At 37.1% G+C, this 16,577-nt stretch overlaps 1 protein-coding gene across 2 annotated transcripts in view; it reads left to right on the top strand.

Moving 5' to 3' along the window:
• galla-1 (cytosolic iron-sulfur assembly component galla-1) overlaps positions 1–16,577 on the top strand; it is a 63,146-nt gene that overhangs the window by 33,410 nt on the left and 13,159 nt on the right. The window contains exon 3 of one of the 2 annotated variants that reach the window (XM_067148487.2): positions 9,112–9,201. The exons of the other annotated variant lie outside the window; for it this stretch is intronic. Within the exon in view, the coding sequence (XP_067004588.1) occupies positions 9,112–9,201 (90 nt within the window). The remainder of the gene's footprint in view (positions 1–9,111; positions 9,202–16,577) is intronic. 2 annotated transcript variants of the gene reach the window in all.

Raw genomic sequence — 16,577 nt, 5'->3', positions numbered from 1 at the left:
AATAAATGATACAGTATCATTTTCAGTTGAAATATAAGTTAGGTGTACATTTTTTGACAGAAATTTAAAGTTCTTGCTAAAATATGTTAAGTTATTAAATTAGATGGTAATTCATTTGCAGTTTATCGTACTAATCACTTAAGTTGAATAGTATTTTATTAAATACTAATCATTATCAAATTATTGTAAGTTAAAAAATTAATAAGATGACATACGGATGGTTATGGGTACGATGGAGACCGATTAAAAGAAAAGACTCTACTCTCATTGAAAACTAGGCACAAATCTGCAAATTTGCAGAAATTTGTCAGGGAAATTTACTCTAGATTGTGAGTGGGAATCCTGATTATCTAATTATTCTTTAGAAACCATCAGAAAGGGTACATAAATAAAGATTGAATGAAATCAGTACTCTAGGTTGAATCCAGAAGTTTCTTAGATGATGAAACAGAAATAGAGTTAGGAATGGCTGTGCAAGTAAGGAGAAATTGAAGGAACTTACTAAACTTAATAGGAAATTGAATCTAGCAAAGAAGTCAGCTAAGGATAACATGATGGCAAGCATAATTGGTGGCCACACTAATTTTAGTGAAAAATGGAAGAGTATGTATAGGTATTTAAGGCAGAAACAGGTTCCAAGAAGGACATTCCAGGAATCATTAATGAACAAGGTTAGTGTGTATGCGAGGATCTTCAAAAGGCAGAAGTATTCAGTCAGCAGTATGTAAAGATTGTTGGTTACAAGGATAATGTCCAGATAGAGGAGGCGACTAATACTAAAGAAGTATTAAAATTTACCTATGACAGCAATGACATTTACAGTAAGATACAGAAGTTGAAAACTAGAAAACCAGCTGGAATTGATAAGGTTTCGGAGGATATACTAAAGACAATGGGTTGGGATATAGTACCATATCTGAAGTACTTGTTTGATTTTTGTTTGCATGAAGGAACTTTACCAAATGAATGGAGAGTTGCTATAGTAGCCCCTGTGTATAAAGGAAAGGGTGATAGGCATAAAGCTGAAAATTACAGGCCAGTCGGTTTAACGTGCATTGTTTGTAAGCTTTGGGAAAGCATTCTTTCTGATTATATAAGACATGTTTGCAAAATTAATAAATGGTTTGACAGAAGGCAGTTTGGGTTTAGGAAAGGTTATTCCACTGAAGCCCAACTTGTAGAATTCCAACAAGATATAGCAGATATCCTGGATTCAGGAGGTCAATTGGACTGTATTGCGATTGACTTAACTAAGGCATTTGATAGGGTAGATCATGGGAGACTACTGGCAAAAATGAGTGCAATTGGACTTGATAAAAGAGTGACTGAATGGGTGGATATGTTTCTAGAAAATAGAACTCAGAGAATTAGAGTAGGTGAAGCTTTATCTGTCCCTGTAAAAATTAAGAGGGGAATTCCTCAAGGCAGTATTATTGGACCTTTATGTTTTCTTATATATATCAATTATATGCGTAAAGAAGTGGAATCAGAGATGAGGCTTTTCGCAGATGTTACCTGTACAGAGTAATAAATAGGTTACAAGATTGTGAGCAACTGCAAAATGACCTCGATAATGTTGTGAGATGGACAGTAGTCAATGGTATGATGATAAACGGGGATAAAAGTCATGTTGTGAGTTTCACAAATAGGAAAAGTCCTCTCAGTTTTAATTACTGCATTGATGGGGTGAAACTTCCCTTTGGGGATCATTGTAAATACCTAGGTATAAATATAAGGAAAGATCTTCATTGGGGTAATCACATAAATATGATTGTAAATAAAGGGTACAGATCTCTGCACATGGTTATGAGAGTATTTAGGGGTTGTAGTAAGGATGTAAAGGAGAGAGCATATTTGGCTCTGGTGAGACCTCAACTTGAGTATGGTTCCAGTGTATGGGACCCTTACCAGGATTACTTGATTCAGGAACTGGAAGAAATCCAAAGAAAAGCAGCTCGATTTGTTCTGGGCGATTTCCGACAAAAGAGTAGCGTTACAAAAATGTTACAAATTTTGGGCTGGGAAGACTTGGGAGAAAGGAGACAAGCTGCTCGACTAAGTGGTATGTTGCAAGTGATAAAAATCATTGTTATCCGTATTGAAGATACTGAATGTAGGATGTTAAAAGGTATGTTTTTTTCACCTATTCAATACATATAAATTTTATAAATTAGGAATTTATTGTAGATTCCACTTGAGACATGTTTCGCCCTTCATTGAGGGCATCATCAGTCAAAATATCACCTCAAGGTAAAAAATCAGGTAACTGGTTAGTAGTAGACATGTACAAATTAATACATATTATTAACAACATATAAAAATTAAGTATGGGAAAAAATTTGCACAAAAGTGATGGTTGAACATGTAGGTTTAGATGAAAAGTCAGCACCAATGCCTAAAAATAACAAAGTAGAGTTCTGCAGTGGTGCTCTGGAGAAACAGTTGACGCAATCATATGAAAATAAAAAGTTTAAAAAATATTTACAATAAAACAATTAAGGGAGAAAAGGTGTAGTGTTTGGCATCAATGTTAGTAACCAAAAATTGATGTCAAAGGTTGGTAACTATACAGTATTTACATAGTTCAATTGAACAGTTGAGATAAAGTTTTTTAAAAATATTTACATTTAACATTCAGCGTAAATGTTTGTAATAAAAACTAATGTTAATGATTGGTAACTATATAGTAATTACATTATCTAATTGAAAGTTGAGAATTTACAATTATATACATATTTACACAAGAGCAGCTGGTGCGCAAGGATAAAAAAATTTTAGTACCAAGTGCGTCCTGATGTTTTAGAGGTTGGAAGAAAGAATTAGCATTGACATTTCAGAAATATGTAGAGCAGATTATTTTAGTTAAAAATCACCGGGGGTAGGGGAAATTTTTATAGCCAAATGAGGTTTTATAGGCATCAAGCTGAAAGTTTTCCAGTTGAAGCGCCGAGATCGGGACGGAGACTGGTCAGTGTGGCTGGAGATTCATGGGTAATCCGTGCGTTTGAACAGCAACAATGGTGACAGTTAAAGTGGGTAATTGCTAATTAGGAAAAATGTTGTGGGTTGAAACTTCTGCTTATTCTTTTAGTTGACTTCTGTAGCATCGATTGTGATGTGGAGACATCAGTGTGAAATGCCGGTGAGACGAAATGATATTGTTCCGTGGAATAAAATAAGGCGGACTACGGGATGAAGTTGTTGGTCTTTACTGGTCTGGTGAGATAGAATAGAGTTGCTTGTGTTGTGGACTGCTGTGGAGAGATTAGAAAGTATACGGCAACTGCGGAGTCAGAGCGTTAAAGCTGAGGTGAGGCATCTTCTTATTCTGACTGCGAAGAGGAGCCGTAGTGGCCCGCCATATTTGTGCCGATGTGCACTGGGTTCCGGTGAGTTGTTGAATGTTGTATTGTAAGAAGTGGAAGTTATCTGTAATTGAGACGTTAATAGTATTAGTTGGTGTGTAAGAAAGGTTTATGGTAAGTAATGAAGAGTGAATGTTATGTTACGTACCTGATGTGTCGCTGAGAGGTGATTGTTGATGAGTATTGGTGGACTAAGAAGGAGGCTATAAAAATTTCCCCTACCCCCGGTGATTTTTAACTAAAATAATCTGCTCTACATATTTCTGAAATGTCAATGCTAATTCTTTCTTCCAACCTCTAAAACATCAGGACGCACTTGGTACTAAAAAATTTTTTTATCCTTGCGCACCAGCTGCTCTTGTGTAAATATGTATATAATTGTAAATTCTCAACTTTCAATTAGATAATGTAATTACTATATAGTTACCAATCATTAACATTAGTTTTTATTACAAACATTTACGCTGAATGTTAAATGTAAATATTTTTAAAAAACTTTATCTCAACTGTTCAATTGAACTATGTAAATACTGTATAGTTACCAACCTTTGACATCAATTTTTGGTTACTAACATTGATGCCAAACACTACACCTTTTCTCCCTTAATTGTTTTATTGTAAATATTTTTTAAACTTTTTATTTTCATATGATTGCGTCAACTGTTTCTCCAGAGCACCACTGCAGAACTCTACTTTGTTATTTTTAGGCATTGGTGCTGACTTTTCATCTAAACCTACATGTTCAACCATCACTTTTGTGCAAATTTTTTCCCATACTTAATTTTTATATGTTGTTAATAATATGTATTAATTTGTACATGTCTACTACTAACCAGTTACCTGATTTTTTACCTTGAGGTGATATTTTGACTGATGATGCCCTCAATGAAGGGCGAAACATGTCTCAAGTGGAATCTACAATAAATTCCTAATTTATAAAATTTATATGTATTGAATAGGTGAAAAAAACATACCTTTTAACATCCTACATTAAGTGGTATGTTCCGAGCTGTCAGTGGAGAGATGGTGTGGGAGGACGCTCGACTAAGTGGTATGTTCCGAGCTGTCAGTGGAGAGATGGTGTGGGAGGACATCAGTAGACGAATAGGTTTGGATGGTGTTTTTAAAAATAGGAAAGATCACAATATTAAGATAAAGTTGGAATTCAAGAGGACAAATTGGGGCAAATATTTGTTTATAGGAAGGGGAGTTAGGGATTGGAATAACTTACCAAGGGAGATGTACAATAAATTTCCAATTTCTTTGCAATCATTTAAGAAAAGGCTAGGAAAACAACGGAGGAAATCTGCCACCTGGGCGACTGCCCTAAATGCAGATCAGTAGTAGTGATAGTAGTAGAACGACTTGAAGTACAATTCAGTTCCATGAAACAAACAAACCTGACATCACTACCTGAATGCGAGCATGGCAGACTTCGAGGAGTACACTGAGTAGTTACTACCATGAAACAACCTATAACATACTGTATTTCTCCATGCATAAACTTCTCTGGGAGATTAATTTCCTCATGCCAGAGCAAACAATGTTCGAGTGAGTACGACAAGATGTAATGAAAGTTAGGGAAAAGAGAGAACTCGTGGAATTCTAGTAAACTTTGATTATAGAATTTTAAAGCCCTTACTCTATGAACTGGTAGTAGAAAACATTATACATCATTGCCAGTTCCATGATTACCTTGCCAAAGATCACCCACAGGAAACAGAGAAGATACTAACACCCACCTCTAATTGATGAAGAAACAAAAATAAAGTCATAAACTAAATAACACATCTGTTAAAAAGTAGCTCCCAAAAGGTGACCACTAATATCAAAATCTCTCTCTTTTCTCTCACCTTGTTTTGCAGGGCCATGGCGAAGGAAAAATCCAGGTTGAACCAGTTCCCAGTTGTAGAATCACTGAGGGTTGCCTCTCCACCTCAGATAACCATAATAAGACATGGACTAACCAGAGTGAAGGAGGGCAGTGGTATTTATACTGTAAATGAAGGAATGAAAGAACCAAGAAGGTGAGAGGGGTGTTTGTCGAATGTTCTGGATAGAGGGGTTTGTTTAGAAGAGTTATAGGGAGGTACATTCAGGGAAACGGGGTGGATTGGAGATTTGTGATGATAGTATAGGAAGCATAAAGTTAAGTAAGGAAGACATAAAATTGTTAAACTGTCGAAGTATTGTAAAGAAAGGAATATAATTAACTGATATAATGGATACATATTTACCAGGTATTGTAATAGGAATTGAGTCATGGCTGACAAGTGATATTATGGATGCGGAAATTTTCTCACGGAACTGGAGTATTTATCATAAAGACAGATTAGGAATGATAGGAGGGGAGTATTCATATGATGAAAGATGAATTTGTAAACTGTGAAAACATTAAGGCTGAGAAACGTGAAATTCTACATGTGAGACTTATCTCTGAAGATACTAAGCAATTTGATGTTTTTGAGGTGTACAGACCTGGTAAGTCTGGTACTGATGCTGATGCGGAATTATTTGATAATATAATCAGCTATGTGGGAAACGGCACAGAAAGGAACATAAAGAGATTCAGTTCTTAAAAAGAATTTATTAAATAGATCTACCTATTCAATACCTGTCGTGCTAAATATATTAACAGTTCATTTAATATACTAGGACTTGTTTAAGCTTTTAATTTTGCCCATCTTCAGCTATAATCAAAATTATCATAAATGCTTTAAAAAGTGAAACATCGTTTACAAAGATACTCTATTAAAAACATACGTAGTAAAAAACACTTGTTAATGTTATAATAAAATGTGGGTCCACTTTGTTTAGACGTTGCTCAATGGTTTGTGGGTTTGAGAACGTTCTGGTAATTTCTTCATTAAAAGCAAATAAAACTATGTAAAGACCATTTCTGACGTGTTATGGTGAATGCCGGTTATATATAACTGGAAGCATTACACTTGTTTTGAATGTAGACACTTACATATAGAACTAAGTTTGATTATGCTGTCAATTCAGACTTCGATGACATGTTGTTAAACTGGGCAAACTTCTGAAAGTCTCCTTAAGTCTTATCAAAATCTAGAAAGAAAAGAGAAACAGAAGATGAAAATTCTAAAATATCTATGACGGCTAGTGTGTATTCGAAAATACGTGAAAAGATAAATGTAAGCACTTGTTTCTTGTCTTCAGCCTTTGATGTTGTTATTGTCAAGTGAGATGGTCGTCTAAGCGAATGCATAGTAATTGTCAACAGATGAAAAGAATATTTGCAGCACGCATTAAACAAGCAACTTCCTCTACTCAGGTTGCTCCTACCTCCTCTTCACACATGCTTCCTCTCACCGGTAATAGCTCAAGGCAAATAACAGTGCGCACTTGCTTAGATTTATCTCCTTATGTATTCTCAAATTCACATTAGCCAAATTAGGAGGGATGATTAGAAAATAATAAAGGTAGGAATGGTTGCAGGAGTAAGGAGAGATTGAAGGAGCTTACTAGAAAATTAAATTTAATGAAAAAGTCAGGTAAGGATATCATTATGGTAAACATAATTGGCAGCTATATGAATTGGAAGGATATGTGTAGATACTTTAAAGCAGAAACAGGTTCCAAGAAGGACATTACAGGAATCATTAATGAAAAGGGGAATGTATATGTATGTGACAACTTTCATAAGGATGAAGCATTCAATCATCAGTACATACAAATATTTGGATAGAAGGATAATGTCCAGATAGAGGAGGTGACTGGTGAATTACTGAAATTTACCTGTGGTAATCAGTGTTCTCCCTAGGACCTTTTTAATGGGTGTACTGCCGATTTTACAGACTGCCCAGCTAACACAACCTAGATATGTGCTACTTACATATTATTAATACATATTTGCGTCATAACGAGTTCCAAAGAAAAATGTAAACACTGTAAAACTGTTTATTTAAATGATAAATATTCGTTATTGTCAGTATAATTGCATCAATTGCATTGGAGTTTCAATGTTTAGCTTGATTATTATGTAATGTCGTGCGTGAGCGGTGTCTGAATTAGCGTGGAATCGCATACGAGCACCTGATTCTGTCCGACGTCTTAAACCCCTATGACACTCTACAGCAACCGAATGGTTAAGCCCCAGTGTTGCGTGAGTGAAAGAGCAGTAGAACACTAGGAGTTGAAAATACTCCTTTATAGGTGTTTGTGATAATAACACTGAAATAATTCCGTTCACTATTTTTACGTAGTATTCCCCACCCGGCTATTCATTTCTGCCTCCCAGCTGACGAAAATTTCTTGGGAGAACACTGATAATGAAGACAAATACAAAAAGATACAAAAGTTGAAAGCTAGAAAAGCAGCTGGGATTGATAAGATTTCTAGGTTATGGATTGGGGTATAATGCACTATCTAAAATACTAATTTGATTACTGTTTCCATGAAGGAGTGATATCAAATAAATGGAGAGTTGCTATAGTAGCCCCAGTGTACAAAGGAAAGGGTGATAAACATAAAGCGAATTGTTACAAGCCAGTCAGCCTGACATGTGTCGTTTGTAAGCTCTGAGAAAGCATGCTGTTTGATTATAATATATATATTTGCAAAATTACTAACTGGTTTGATAGAAGGCAGTTCGGGTTGAGGAAGTGTTATTCCAGTGAAGTTCAAGTTGTAGGATTCAGTAAGGTATTGCAGATATTTTGGTTTCAGGTGGTCAAATGGACTGTATCACTATTGACCTCTCCAAGGCTCTTGAGGGGCTAGATTATAGGAGATGACTGACAAAAATCAGGGCTATTGGACTAGACAAAATAGTGGTTGAATGGATAGCTAAATTTCTACAAAATAGAACTCAGAAAATTAGAGTAGGTGAAGTGTTATGTAATCCTGTAATTATTAAGAAGGGGGGTCCCACAGGGCAGTATTATTTGACCTTGAAGTTTTCTTATATATATAAATGAAATGAATTAAGATCTGGAATCACAGATTGATGCAAGTGTGATAAACTGATATAACTTGAAAACAATATTCTCTCACCCATGAGTAAATAATACAAGTATCGAGCTTGAATTATTATTATTAATATTATTATTTTTATTATTATTATTATTTACATAGTTGAATGATAGCAGTGTTTATGGGGTTATGTCATGAAACATGTATTGTATATAGACATTTATATGAGTTAAGTTAATGTAAGAACCTGTATATAATTTATTATTACCTGTATATGTGATTTGTAATCCGCTACAGAATTGTGTAACACACTGTACAACGATGGTGGAATATTCTGTACATTATAACCATGTTCTTAGGCATGTGAGAATTTACGAGAAGGTATTTTTGTAACGTATCTTTATTGAAGCCTGGCCAGGCACCTATTTAAAGAGGTGGTCTTGATGGTAGAGATGAGTTATTGTTTAGTAAGAGTCATGGTTTAACAGGAGTTCTGATCAGACGTGCATCGTGCTAATGAGTGTTTGAAGTATGTGAATTGGTTTAGTAAAGTTGGTAGTTGACATGCTGTGGTTGCAGTCTCCATGTTGAAGTGATAGGCAGTTGTTAAAATGGTGTCTTGTTGATGTTCTCGGAGTGAAGTGTTTTGTTTGTGGTACAGTGATTAAGGTTATATGTGTTTAATTTGTTAATAATTGTCAATAAATCCATTTATGCAAGTTGACAACATTTTGTGTGTGTCATTGTGGTTACATTAAGATAAGGCTATTTGCAAATAATGTTATACTGTATCGAGTAATATGAGTTACAGGATTGTGAGCGACTGCAGGGGGACCTAGACAATGGTGTGAGATGGACAGAGGACAATGGCATGATGGTGAATGGGATGAAAAGTCAGGTTGTAAGTTTTACCAAGAGGAAAAGTCCTCTCAGTTTTAATTACTGTGTTGATGGGGTGATAGTAGCTCATGGGGATTACTCTAAGTACCTAGGTGGTAATATAACTAATGATCTTCAGTGGTGTAATCATATTAATGAGGTTGTTTACATGGTTATGAGAGTATTTAGGTGTTCTAGTGAGGAAGTAAAGGAGAGGGTATATAAGTCTCTTGTAAGAGTATGGTTCCAGTGTATAAGACCTACACCAGGACTACTTGATACGAGAACCAAAAAAGATCCGAAGGAAAGCAGCATGGGTGGTATGAATAAAACGTGAGTACTTACTCAAATTATATACTCATAAGCATGAGCATTACCTGCTGCCATTTCTTGATGGATACAGTACTTTTGTATCCATCCCTTGGCACAGGCCAGAGTAAAGTGTAGCTTTCACCGAAGTCCCAGTCTCATCCATGGCTGTGACAATATGGAAGCTGCTTGCTGGGGTATGGGTGGTGCTGAGTATTAACATTCAGAGCACAACTAGTGCATCTGAGTGTTATGAAAGGTGTTGCTCGTAGGGTCAGTCGCGCTGCAATAGTACTTTCTGACCCAGTGAGGAAAGCAATGGCAAACTACCTCACTCCTCGTGTTGCCTAGTACGCCTCATTTTGGTGCTGCCATTGGTTTTTGCGATTTCCTTATAACCGCATAACCTTTGGTGGTGCTATTTGAGGATCCAACCAGCCTCTGGGCTGATGACCTAACAGACAGACAAGCATGAGCATTTAGTAGAAGTATATTCTCAGCCCAAGTAGTATGTACTCCATGATTTGTTCTGTGTAATTTCTGACAAAGGAGTAGTTGCAAAGTTTAGGCTGGAAAGACTTGGGGGTAAGTGGTATGTTCCGAGCTGTCAGCGGAGAGTTGGCGTGGATTGACACTAGTAGACAAATAAGCTTGAGTGGAGCTTTTAAATGTAGGAGAGTCCATAATATGAAGATAAAGTTGGTATTCAAGAGGACAAATTGGGACAAATGTTAATTTATAGGATGAGTGGTAAGGGATTGGAGTAATTTTAGAAAAAAATTTCAAAGTCCTTTGAAAACGTTTAAGAAAAGGCTACAGAAACGCCTGATAGGGAATCTGCCACCTGGCCAACAGCCCTAAATGCAAGTCATTGATTGATTGATTGATTGATTGATTGATTGATTGATTGATTGACAGTGGTTTTGCACATCACAGGCGATGACGTAGCATGATAGCATAGAGATGACTTCCCAGAGTTAGTCATTTGTGGACCAGTTTGCAAGGATGAATTGTCCCATGCGTAAGCTTGTCACAGTGAGGTGTAGCTCTTCCGGATGCAGATGGAGTTGCATGTGGGTGAAGGTAAGCCACGTTGTCACAATGCTTTGTCCATAATGGTAGTCATTTTGTATACTACACAAAACTGGTGACTTTCCTCCCCATATACTATATGTACCATTAACAGGTAATACATTTGAATAATTTCTTGTACATAATAGTTTACTTTCCTGATATGTTATTGCCATTAATAATATCAGTATTGAATTGTACCTCAGGAGTATAAAGAAATTCTGTTAAGACCAGATTCTTTAACTTCCGTGTACAATGGATACTAAACATAACCCTCTTTTTTTTGTTAAGAATGAAGCCATGTTTTCCAGTGTTGACTTAGTTAAATGTAACAAAGGCTTTTCAGTCTGTCAAACACACAGCAAATACAATGTAAATTATAACGCTATAAACATACCTGTAAAAAACATACTAACATACAAAGAATGACATGTTTCGTTCTACAAGAACATCCTCAGATTCTATCAAATCACTTTAAAAACAATCTTATATATGTACAGTATTGTTTACGTAGCGTAAACTTGTCAATGATAGTTAGTTTAGTGATAACATGAAACAGTAATGACAAAAATAAAAATATATACAAGTATTAATATAATGAAAACTTATGTACTTATCTAGACTGCCGTTGTTAAGTCCGGACTTGTATATATTTTTATTTTTGTCATTACTGTTTCATGTTATCACTAAACTATCTATCATTGACAAGTTTACGCTACGTAAACAATACTGTACATATATAAGATTGTTTTTAAAGTGATTTGATAGAATCTGAGGATGTTCTTGTAGAACGAAACATGTCATTCTTTGTATGTTAGTATGTTTTTTACAGGTATGTTTATAGCGTTATAATTTACATTGTATTTGCTGTGTGTTTGACAGACTGAAAAGCCTTTGTTACATTATTTCTTTGTAACCTTCCCTTCTTTGTTTGCATTGTATTACCCTACCATTTTAGTTAAATCATGTATGTACAGTATGTTCAGTCTTCAGGCCTAAGGCTGGTTGGATCCTCAATAGCTCTGCCATCAGCTGTGATACATGGCCTAGGCATCACTGAAGAGGCATACTAGGGAAATGAGGAACGAGGTAGTTTCCCCGTTGCTTTTCTCTCTGAGCCAGAGGTTGCTATTGCATATCAGTCTGCCAAGCCCACTGAAATGCATGCTCAACTGACTCTATGAGCAACATTTTCACACCATTCATAGCAGGGACTGGTTGCAGAAGGAATGGCATTACAGTACTGGCATCGCTCATACCTCAGTCACTTTCATATTGTCAAAGCCAAGGATAAGACAGAGACAGATCAATGAAAGTAACAAAATTGCTCTAGCCCACACCAGGCGACATAGTGCATTGTAAACACTAGGTCCTGCCAGCAAAGGCTAAATCTAATATCAACTTGTGAATGACCTATTCTGATTTCATCTGGCTTATGATGTCTTATAATGAAGTCAGTGTTCTTCCCAGAAAGTTTTGTTTAGCTGGATAGGGAATACTACATAAAAAATGAATAATATAGCATTTCAATTTATTTTCCCCAGGATATTATCAGACAGCTAAACATTAACTGTGCAAAATTGAACTCTTTTTTTTGTGTTAATATCATGAACAAGACATAACAGAGTATATCACGCAGCAGGCAATCGCTCTCAAAGTAGGGTGATTACCCGCTTGATAATCAGCAGCCCTAGTAAACATTGTATTACAAGGAATAAAATCGAACATATATTATGGGATAGAGTGAATTGGGCAGTGATGTATTTTTAGAAAATTATACAGTTTTATTTACTAGTAGTGAAAATTATAGCAGCATTTTAAAAAAATTTCACGTGAGAGTGATGACGCGTTTGAAAGTGACAATGATAATGAAGTCCATCCAGCCTACAAAAAGACAAAGGAAGATGGCTGGGAATGTAATAAAACTGGTGATAAACCATCCATATATGATTTTATATGAAATTCTGCAATAAAACCAATTATCATACTTGCCAAGTATTCCAGTTTTTCCATAAAGTGTACGGATTTTGAGTGTGTTTTACGGTTGAACCCCGGCCCCGCGGTGTAGGGGTAGCGTGCCTGCCTCTTACCCGGAGGCCCCAGGTTTGATTCCCGGCCAGTTCAGGGATTTTTACCTGAATCTGAGAGCTGGTTCGAGGTCCACTCAGCCTACGTGATTACAATTGAGGAGCTATCTGATGGTGAGATGGCGGCCCCAGTCTAGAAAGCCAGCAATAACGGCCGAGAGATTCTTCGTGCTGACCACACACCACCTCGTAATCTGCAAGCCTTCGGGCTGAGTAACAGTCGCTTGGTAGGCCATGGCCCTTCGGAGCTGTTGCGCTGTGGATATATATATATATATATATTTTTTTTTTTTTTTTTTACAGTTGTATGGATGAACAACGTTACTGACGGATTTTGAATATCCGTGCTTGGTTTCGCTTTCTGCGGTCAAATCGGATTTGTTTGACTTTTGATAGTAGTTGGTAATACGAGATGCAGCGTTTGAAATTTGACCAGTAAATGTATCGATAATCACATTGCTTTTGTCACCTGTTCAACCTCAACTGCTACTTCATTCACCGAGATGTTCCCAGACAAGTAGCAGGCTGTGATTTTGAAGAAAAGAAATCCGTGAAAAGTAGCAGGCTGTGAATTTATATATAACAACTTTAGTAATTGTGTTGTGCTTCGTAGCAGCTGTGAAAGGCTTTATTTGTGTGTGGGTGTGAGTAACATTGGCAGTAGTTCTGAAGCTCGTGGAATTGTGTGACAAATTTGGAAGTGATTTAGTATTTTCAGTGGTTTTCGTAATGAGTTCAACTAAGAAATATTAGTCTTTAAGGAGGCATATTGTGCTTAATTTCCTTGCTTTATACAATTATGCAAAAGTGTTCCCAGTGTTAAGTGGAAACAGGTGAGCACTCATCAAGATGTAACTTTGTGTAAGTGTTTAATTTCAGGGGTGATCATAACATATATTTGCCTTGTATTAGTATTGCTTATAATCTCCCACCTTGCCATCCCTTTTCATTATGTCTCTAGACTTTGTGACGCATGCGCGTAGTCTTTAAAAAAAAATTCTGCTTTAGAATCTTCCAGATTTCTCTTTTTTGACAGTTGGCAGGCATGCTCATCATAAACAGGACCCTCCCTCCAGATCCCTACCCTACCGAGCTCGATAGCTGCAGTCGCTTAAGTGCGGCCAGTATCCAGTATTCGGGAGATAGTAGGTTCGAACCCCACTGTCGGCAGCCCTGAAAATGGTTTTCCGTGGTTTCCCATTTTCACACCAGGCAAATGCTGGGGCTGTACCTTAATTAAGGCCACGGCTGATTCCTTCCCACTCCTAGCCCTTCCCTGTCCCATCGTCGCCATAAGACCTATCTGTGTCGGTGCGACGTAAAGCAACTAGAAAAAAAATAGATCCCTACCCTCTATACATTTCTCACATGTGATTCACGACTTTTTATGGGGTGAGATAAGAACTGAAAGAAACAGTTTTGCCAATCAGTTATTCACAGAAAAAAATCCCAACTCACCCTGTATGAGATCACTGGGAACATTACACAAGGCTCATAACCCTAAACCATGCCATAAATGTTGAATGCAAGACAAGCAAGAAAAGTGTAACGAGATAGCATTATCGATTATCACCGTGCTTTTGTCACCTGTTCAACCTCAACTGCTACTTCATTCACTGAGATGTTTCCAGACAAGTAGCAGGCTGTGATTTTGAAGAAAAGAAATCCATGAAAGTATTTGGTGGCTTTGCATTTCCTGTTGTGTTTTAGGGTGTTTCACACCATTAAAATTACACCAGTTGTTCTTTTGGGTGCTGCACTTCATCACATCAAACAAGAGTATGATTAAAATTCAGTGTGTTGCGGATTACATGTATAAATCTTAGTAGCGTAAAACTGTATCTTATACATGAAAATATTGTATACATGCGCATGCTCGGTACATTAACCCGCGAGTGGTCGCTAGCCGAAATGTAACGTGAGTGGTCGCGCGTGAGACTTTCTCTCACATTAAAATAAATATAATACTTTTCACAGTTTTGTGGGGCGTAAGGCTGAAATTTACTACTGAAATGAAACGCATGTTCTACATCATATTTTTTGGATAATAATGAAATGATTAGTGTAAGAGAGAGAGAGAGAGAGAGATGGCTTTTAACACGGGGAGTGTCCGAGGACAAGTACGGCTCGCCAGATGCAGGTCTTTTGATTTGATGTCCGTAGGTGACCTGCGCGTCATGATGGGGGATTAAATTATGATGAAGACGACACATACACCCGCCCCCGTGTCAGCGAAATTAACCAATTAAGGTTAAAATTCCTGACCCCGCCGGGAATCAAACCACGGACTTCTATGACCAAAGGCCAGCACGCTAACCATTTAGCCATGAACCGGACATGATTAGCTGTTTATTAAGGACACAAATTACTACTTAAAATAACGTATGCAATGTTAACTTCCATCCTGAAGTTGTAAAAAGTAAAATGTCACATATGCATTATGTCTAGTAATATTTATGTACAAAGCAGGGTTCTGAACACAATAACATTTTCAAAAAAAGAAGTGCTCATTATACAAATACTAACGCGTACAACAGGAGTAAGTTTCCTGCTCCACTTCAAAATAGCACCGTCATTAGTCGCGCGATGAGAGAAACTCTCAGGCAGCACGCACGGTCACATAGGAACCTTTTTTCTGACTAGGGGAGGGGGTGCTTACCCTTCAAATGTGAATCACTGTACTCACGACAGTTATAAACTCAGCTAGAAGAAGGAACAGTCACCTCCCTTTCATCACTGTGAAGTAATATCACAATAAAAAATAATGTGAGAGAAAATCTCATACAGCGACCACTCACGGGTTAAAATTAGTATGTCAATGGGTAAAGGAGTCAGACCCTCACCCAACACTCAGCGTTGAGTTGCTCTTTGAATGGTATGCTCCATTTCAAAACAGGCAATCCTGGCCATACGTATAACCCTAACTTGTAAAAGGAGCCATTAATCACCTGTTTTAATTCAGCAAGGTGTGCAATATTGTATTGAATATTTTCCTGCTATAACCACATTACATGCCTGTACACTTTATTTACAATCCCATTTATGTGATTACCCCAAAGAAGATCTTTCCTTATATTAACACCTAGATACTTACAATGTTCCCCAAAAGGACTTTCACCCCATCAATGCAGTAATTAAAACTCAGGACTTTTCCTATTTGTGAAACTCACAACCTGACTTTCAACCCTGTTTATCAACGTACCATTGCCTCCTGTCCACCTCACAACATTTTCGAGGTCACGTTGCAGTTGCTCACAATCTTGTAATTTATTACTCTATAGAGAGTAACATCATCTGCAAAAAGCCTTACCTCTGATTCCACCACTTTACTCATATCATTTATATATATATATATGTGTGTGTGTGTGTGTGTGTGTGTGTGTGTGTGTGTGTGTGTGTGTGTGTGTGTGTGTGTGTGTGTGTGTGTGTGTGTGTGTGTGTGTGTGTGTGTGTGTGTGTGTGTGTGTGTGTGTGTGTGTGTGTGTGTGTGTGTGTGTGTGTGTGTGTGTGTGTGTGTGTGTGTGTGTGTGTGTGTGTGTGTGTGTGTGTGTGTGTGTGTGTGTGTGTGTGTGTGTGTGTGTGAACATAAAGGTCCAATAATACTGTCTTGAGGAATTCCCCTCTTAATTATTACAGGGTCAGATAAAGCTTTGCCTCCTCTAATTTTCTGAGATCTATTTTCTAGAAATATAGCAACCCATTCAGTCACTCTTTTGTCTTGTCCAATTGCACTCATTTTTGCCAGTAGCCTCCCATGATCCACCCTATCAAATGCTTTAGACAGGTCAATCATGATACAGTCCATTTGACCTCCTGAATCAAAGATAATCTGCTATATCTTGCTGGAATCCTACAAGTTGAGCTTCAGTAGAATAACCTTTCCTAAAACCAAACTGCCTTCTATCGAACCAGTTATTAATTTCGCAAACAT

This window comes from Anabrus simplex, chromosome 5 (genome assembly GCF_040414725.1).
Source record: "Anabrus simplex isolate iqAnaSimp1 chromosome 5, ASM4041472v1, whole genome shotgun sequence".
NCBI lineage: Eukaryota > Metazoa > Arthropoda > Insecta > Orthoptera > Tettigoniidae > Anabrus > Anabrus simplex.
This window is presented reverse-complemented; position numbering and strand designations above follow the sequence as displayed.